Raw genomic sequence first — 7,415 nt, forward strand, 5'->3', positions numbered from 1 at the left:
AAAGTTTGTTCATGCTTCTTTTCAAAGTCAAATCTTAATTTTGTAACCAATATTTGTATCATACTTATGTAATGTGCAAAATGATACAGGCCCAGAAAAGGAAGCCCATGGGTCAACAGCTATGCTTTATAATAGGGTCATGGAGTTTCTAATTTCACAGGAGAAACTCCAACGCGTTGTTGGTGGAGTTCCTTAGGTATGAAACTTGAAATTTTATGATGGTGTTTATTCTCAAAGACAACGGACAAAAAGTGATTAGTGAGCGCTATTTCTTTCAATTCAACAGTTATGCTTTCAAATAGTGTCATAACTTGTTTAATCATCATACATGCATGCACTAAAAATGGAAATTTGGTGAATTACTCTTATTTTGATGCTCTACTCTAGTCTTTTGATTATAAAACTCTTCTCTTAAGAGTTATCGTTTTTTCCCTATGTTGTATGTTAAGAAATCAGCAAATCAAGTTGCTCATTGTCTTGCTAATCACCTATTTCTGTGTCTGGTTCGATGGAGTGGGAGACTACCCCTCCATCTCTCACCAGTCACCACCGATGTACTCACGCTTGATTTGAACAGTATATGATGAAAAAATATTTAAAAGGAAGAATGTAATAGAATGAAATATTTAGGTAGTTTAAATGTTTGTTTTTCTTTATATTTATCATTGAGTTAGAGGAACTACTTTCCATGTTTTACATAATCAAGAAAAAAGGGATACTCTCAAAAAGCTACATTATCTTATCTGAAAACCACCACCCCTCCCCAATCACATATGGGGGGAGGAGAGAAAAGGAGAAGTGAAATCAGAGGTTCAAAAAATAAAAATTCTCTAATAAATCTACAACACAACCATATCATGAATGAACGATTACGTCAGAACCACCAGATAAATAGTAGTTACAAACTTGAAATGGGAAGAGTCAAGCTCACCAATATGTAAGTATGAAAACCCAGATTGACACCTTTGTGATGATATTGAGGTATTAGCTTTGCGATAATTCTCATGCATGACTAAGTGAGCGGTTGTCTCTCATAAACAGCTGGTTTGATTCGAGTACACTACTTTCTTCATGTGCGGTTATCAGGCAAAGATCAGATGCCCTTTTGGTTCCATATCTCATGCTTTCCAAACTCGGACTGTGCTATCTACAGAAGAAGTTATCATGCAGCTTTCTTTTGGGTGATAACTTACGCTAGTTACCTGCAACGGAGAAGCATCACACATTAAAATTACCCCAAAATAGTTAAAGTTTTAGTATCATTCCTATAGCATGTCGGGGCACTTGATAGAGGGGTTTGAACATGTAGCACCTGAAAATCTTATGCACAATGGGATCAAGAAATCATCAGACTGAACTGGAATATACTGATTAGTGAGAAGGTTAAGAGAGCAGTAATGCATGATTATATTTCATATATTGGCCAGAAGGGATTTCCTTTCTACTTCAGTAGGTGCGCTAGTACCATTTCTAGATGATAACAACTTATTTACTTGTCAATGAGAAGACAACTCCAAAGAATAGTAAGAACAAGGTGACAAGGAATAACCAAAGTATAACGTATTTTATGTCAAATACAGTTCATAATACACAGCATACTACAACTGAATGCTGTTTCATATGAATGCTAACAGTTTGAAATGGAGCTAACTGAGGGCAATGTGTCAGGGCAAGCAGATTTAGAAGCCTAACTGCAAGTATATCTTGGATAAAGGACATTGGAAGCACTCAGAACGTCTATCTCTAAAGCCTTTTTCCCTTTCTCAGTTTTTACTCCTCTGTTCTTTCTTAGTGGGTGGTCTACCTTAGGATGTTGAGCCAACACTTTTACCTGTATTGGTAAGAATAGATTGAGTAAAAATATCTGGGGTAACAGAAGTAAATAGTGTAAAAGAATAGAATAAGCCCCAATCAAGAGATTATAATGATATTTCCTAACTAATTAAATTTGGGATCCTCCACAGAAAATAGAATATATTTTGTAGCTAGTCTGCTAGATGCATTTATAATAAATACTTTACCACTAAATCATGCGCTCGGAAGCTGGATACAACTGACGCATCGACCAGATCCCAGAAGTAAATATAGCCATCTTCCGAGCCGCCAGCCACATGTGCATCACTGTTTGTAAGGCAGCAGTCTGTTTTGAAAGACTTCAAGAAGAAAATAGTTAAACAGAATGATTAGTGACTATTACACTGCTTTACCTGGAAAGCAGATAAAATCAAGAAAAGAAAAAGGAGAACCATCAAAGTGCCAAAGCAGGGATCTTCTAGAAAAAAGTTCCTATTTATTAATTTACTTTTTGTAACAGAGAAAAATGATTGCTATAAGAACGATAGACCACAACTCAGAACCAGATTTCCATCCTAACCTTGCAAATATGGCCCTTATATTCTTGCAATAGTTCACCACTAGACCTGTTGAAAGCAATTAGAAACAAGACGGTATGAATAACAAGGGCTACCAAAAGCAAAGGAAACAAGATGACAGATTTGCAAAAGAATTACCTGTCCAGAAGTCGAAGGGTTGAATCCAGGCAACTTGCTAACATACAGTTGCCATCATTTGAAAGAGAGATACAGTTGACAGGCTGACCGAAATTATCAGATATCTCTCTACAGAGAACATATACATTACATTAACTAACAATCCTTTTCGAATATAACATCCCAGAGCAGAAATGAGAAAGGAAACTAACAATGTTAGCATATAGGCAGTAGTACATACCTACCAACTCTGATGTCAAATGTTCGAACTGTTCCATCAACACTTCCAGCAATTATCTCAGTTTTTGTGAGACAAATAGACATCACACTATCTAGAAAGGTATCAATGATCTGCAAATTAAACAAACCAGCTCAAATATGTTATCCGTTAAAAGACCAAAAAGGAAAAACAAAAGATGGCACCAAGGGCCTCATAATAAAGGAGTAAAATTGAAATTTCGCTCGACATCCCAAGTAGGCTAATTCAACTGTCCATAGTAAATTTCTCATTGAGTCAAATTCTCGTCTGTAGGTGTCAAATAAATGGACCCCTGTCTTGAATGTCCAAACAAAGAGCAAGTCAAGCATAAACACCCTCTATAACTTCTAATATCATATGACATGTTCATTAGGTTCCATATGTACATTTGGTGGAATCTAGCATGTCTTGGCCAAACATTTCTCATGGAATCGATGTTTCAGTTACCAAATCTCTCTCTCCTCTCCTCTCCCCTCCAAGTCCATTTTCCTTGTTCTCATTTGATTACCTGTGGAGTGTTGATACTAAAAATAGTCCACGGATTGCATCTTATACTACATATTGAGTTTATTCCCTTGTAAGTTTTTCCTGTACAGTCCTACCAGTTGAAGATCAAGTGTTTTTTTTTTCTTCCTTTGAACTTACTTTCCAAATTAAGCTAAAAAGTAGATCAGTTGAGGAACATATTATTAACATAATCCAATGTGAAGATGAGTTCTGATTTTTGTGACTTCTGGTCTCTGCAGTGTTACGGAGGATTGAATTAGAAGAGAAAATACTCTCCCAAGGAAGCAATGGATGGGTGTTTTTGAGTTCAATAGTGGGATAAGTCCTTCCTTCCATCTGAAACATTGTCAGAGATCAAAGCACCATTCACAACTCAAAAACAAACCTCTATTCCCTTCAGCCTAGACATGGTGTTTAACATGAAAGGTTGCACACTTGGTCCACCCAATTTATTTCCTCATATCCAACTTATTTGGTTTTGCAGAAGCTTAATCCTAACTTTTAGTGCTACTGAAGATGCTTATCCAGATAGATCTTGCAAATCAAAGGGAAGTTATTCACCTGAATTGGTTCAGTGCTGCGAGATTTGCAATCCCAAACACGCAATGATTTATCATATCCTGCTGATACTACAACAGAAGCATATTCATTAAACTTCACAGCATTCACCTGGCAGAGAAAAGAGGAAACTGTTATACAAGCAGTGGATGCACTGCTGAATCAGTTAGATGCAAGGTAGATGGGTTGGGTTGCAGCAGCTTCAGGAAATATAGGTTGGCACTAAAGCTATACTAGGCAGTGCTGGAGTGGTGATGGTGAATTAATGATGATAGGATTAGCTATAGAAGGTTGCATTAATTTCTATCTGCGAATAGTGATGGCCCATGGCAATACTTAGTGATGGTAGTGGCAGTACTTCTCTATATATTGTTTCAATGGTTATAACTTATACTTTCTCACAATATATTTCTGAAAAAGATCTGCCTCCATATAGTATTTACCAACTGATTTGAACAGAACTTCATGTATTATACTCGTTAACAATTTCCAATGAAGCTTTCTTTACATTTTGAATTTAGGAATAAGAATTTGTATCAACCTCACTGTCATGGCCACGAAATTTGCGAATTACATGACCTGTTGAGACATCCCAATAAAATACTTGTCGATCGCCACCACACGAACAAAGTTTTGAATTGTCCCTACAATATTAACAGTAGAGGCATACGAGCCATCAAAATTTTTGCATCATTAAAAAGACTTTGGAATCAGGCCAAAAGAATGATAAAATCAAACCGTATAATCTAAATTCTAGAGACTTGAATACTTGATTATAAAGAAGGATACAATATCCAACATAAACATATAAATGCACACAAGATGTGTTACTATTTACAAAGTTTAATTCTTCGCACTGACTTTTCCTTTTTTAAATCAGTATATTGACTTTAACCTTTTCATTCATTATTAAATACCCAGTTGACAAACACCAGTGTTAAGTACTTAGAAGTTTAAGCTTTATAACAGGTTCTAGTTGAAAAGTTCTCCCTTGAAAGTCCCTGGGTTACAAAAGGTTCAAGTACTTATTTTAGAGTAGGAACCTGGAAGCACATGCATTCATTTTGGAGCAAGTTAAATGATATTCTGGTTTCTCACTTGGAAAAAGAACAGAAATTAGCTTTTGTGAAGTCGCTTGATTGGGGCACTCTCCTTTAAAAGACTTGTTTCCGAGACTTACTGCATATCTTCTCAATATAATGCTGAGAGAGCTGAGTACTGCTCAAGGATGGGATCTCTTTCTGAGAAGAAACTTGAATGATTGGGAAGTACAAAGTACATGTCAACTATAACACTTTTCTGAACCAATCAAAGATTGATTCCATAACCTGTAGGGGTCAACAAAGTGGTAACTTTTCAGTCAAATCACGCTTTGACATTAGAGATTTTTGGCCTTGGAAGAAGATTTGGCACAATTAGTGCCCCTGAAAGTATCTTGTCTCACTTGGTTAGTGGTTAGAGAAGCCTAAACCACTCAAAAAAAATTCAACGATGTGATTTCCAACTTTGCAGATGCCCCCTTTGCGAAGAACATCCTGAAGATTTCGGTCATTTGTTCTTGCATTGTAAGAACTCACATGCAGTGGAACTTGTTCAATGGAATTCTAGGAGTAGCTTGGTCTATGGAGTTTTTGAAGAGCTGGATCAGAGAGAGACTATGTATTCACACAAAAAGAATTTAGAACATGATTCCTATTGTTATTTGGTGGACAATTTGGACAGAAAGAAACTACAGACATTTTGAAGGCAAATCAACAAATATACTATTATACTTAGCCTTAAGTTTAGAACTCTTTCTTTGCTAGCTTTTTGGTGCTACCTGGTCTTTATAAAAGATATGGATGCCATATTAGATATGATTGGGAATTTGCACAATTTGTAACTATGTTTTGATGCACTAGCTTAGTGTTCTTCTTCTTGTTAATGATATCTTTTACTACTGATAAACAAAACTTTAAGCTTTTATCAAGTTTGGCTGCAAGATGAAACAGTAACTCATATTATATCTTCAGGTGCTGAACCTGGCAACATTTGCCTAAGAAAATTTAGTTTAAATAGGAATAAAACTTAGTCTCGGGTTCTCTTCACCAGCTTTTCTAAAACAGCCATGGATCTTCTTATGCATTAACACCATGCTTGATTGAAATAAATAAGAAAGGGTGGATGGAGAGGGTACCTTTAGTTTCTTTATGGAGCACCCATGAGGTCCCTAATTGTATATAAGAATGTGTGGCTTTTGTACATAATCATATTATGGTGTAGGTTCTTAGTTATCTTCTTTTTCTTATATTGCTAGTGTAGGTAAAAAAGAGGAGGATAAGTGAATATGTTGATGGATTAGATACCCTTTCTATATTCATCTTTTTTCCAATCCCTCCAAAGGTGGATACGGAGGAAGAAATATATACTCCCTCATTTCAAATTGAATGACGACATTTCTCTTTTAGTTCGTATGAAAATTTTGTCCGCTCTAGCTAGAATAAACTATTTACAGAACCACATGAGATACATGCACACACGCACACACACACACACATATATATATTCCTTGAAAGGTTCTACAAGGGAACCCCTTTAAAATTGTCCAAGCAATTTTCTCTAGTTTATTCTACAAAACCAAAAAGCTTACACACGACACATTCTCTCAACAAATACTTTACAATGAAAGATTTAACCTTCTTCACCAACCTGAAAAATTAACATTAGACATTCAATTTAAAACAGGGAGTAACTTTTACTCTCTTTCCAACCAATATAATCAGGCTATAACTAAGAATCCTAAAACATCTCCTGGAAGAAGTAAACCGATAGCTTTTTTCCCCCTATCTTTTACATCCCCTCACTTCTCCTAAAACCAAATACAATTTAAACAAGCAAAAAGAAAATAACACAAAAATTCCTTTTTCCACCATCTACATTGTTATGCAATGAAGAGCAGGTAAAAGAGGACGTGATTATTCATACTCTTCAGCTAAAAAAAAAATTGAGAGAAGAAGAATACGAAAAGATAAGAATGTTACTGAGTGACATGGACATCGCGGACTTCACGGCCGTGAGCTTTGTAAGTTTTGATGTGAATTCCACGGTGAGGATTCCATAGCCGGATGGTACGGTCTTTGCCGCAGCTCAGTGCGTACTCGCCGTTGCTATTGAACCTCGCCGCCAAAACAGCTCCGGCGTGTCCTTCCAGCACATGTACCTTCTGCTTCGGCAGTTGTACAGCGGTCATCTTCGCCGGTAACGGTGCTCTGTAAGAGCAAATCAAACAAATATAATGGGCTTTGTATCACAAAGGTATTTGGGCCTAACATGATATAAGCCCATACACTATTATATAAGGCATCATTACACAAATAGCCAGACAAAATTTAGGGTGTGTTTGGTATGAAGGAAAATGTTTTCCTGGAAAACAAGTTGATTTTTGACTTATTTTCTCATGTTTGGTTGGTGATTAAAAAATATTTTCCGAAAAAGATTTTTAGTGTTTGATTTATGAATGAAAAATATTTTTGAGAAATATCTTTTATTTTTACTAGAGTAGAAAATAATTTTTGAAATTGAAAACATTTTTTAAAAACAAACTTAAATATTTTTTTTGGGGG

The 7,415-nt window shown here is 35.9% G+C and overlaps 1 protein-coding gene across 3 annotated transcripts; it reads right to left on the minus strand.

The window, feature by feature from the left end:
- Positions 1 to 721: 721 nt before the first annotated feature.
- Positions 722 to 7,095, minus strand: LOC102591804 (WD repeat domain-containing protein 83). 3 transcript variants are annotated; one of them, XM_006350941.2, is made up of 8 exons: positions 6,834 to 7,092; positions 4,355 to 4,457; positions 3,817 to 3,924; positions 2,731 to 2,840; positions 2,511 to 2,618; positions 2,375 to 2,420; positions 2,022 to 2,153; positions 722 to 1,202 (listed from the first exon to the last, which is right to left on the minus strand). In XM_006350941.2, the coding sequence occupies exons 1-8, from the start codon at positions 7,040 to 7,042 to the stop codon at positions 1,119 to 1,121; spliced, it is 900 nt and encodes a 299-aa protein (XP_006351003.1). In that variant the 5' UTR covers positions 7,043 to 7,092; the 3' UTR covers positions 722 to 1,118. The 3 variants fall into 3 exon arrangements, with proteins under 3 accessions (XP_006351003.1, XP_015165773.1, XP_006351002.1); XM_015310287.1 differs by lacking the exon at positions 722 to 1,202 and adding an exon at positions 1,266 to 1,831 and having other exon boundaries at positions 6,815 to 6,935; XM_006350940.2 differs by lacking the exon at positions 722 to 1,202 and adding an exon at positions 1,269 to 1,831 and having other exon boundaries at positions 6,834 to 7,095.
- Between the last annotated feature and the right edge of the window lie 320 nt (positions 7,096 to 7,415).

The sequence above is a fragment of the Solanum tuberosum genome, unplaced genomic scaffold, assembly GCF_000226075.1.
Source record: "Solanum tuberosum cultivar DM 1-3 516 R44 unplaced genomic scaffold, SolTub_3.0 scf00131, whole genome shotgun sequence".
NCBI classification, from domain to species: domain Eukaryota; kingdom Viridiplantae; phylum Streptophyta; class Magnoliopsida; order Solanales; family Solanaceae; genus Solanum; species Solanum tuberosum.

Excerpts from the sequence above, each read along its gene's own strand:
- LOC102591804 (XM_006350940.2), bottom strand. The coding sequence starts at position 7,042 with ATGACCGCTGTACAACTGCCGAAGCAGAAGGTACATGTGCTGGAAGGA. Across the intron at positions 3,925-4,354 it reads TTCGTGGCCATGACAGTGAG|GTGAATGCTGTGAAGTTTAA; the intron begins GTTGATACAAAT and ends TTTCTCTGCCAG. Across the intron at positions 2,421-2,510 it reads ACCCTTCGACTTCTGGACAG|GTCTAGTGGTGAACTATTGC; the intron begins GTAATTCTTTTG and ends TGCTTTCAACAG.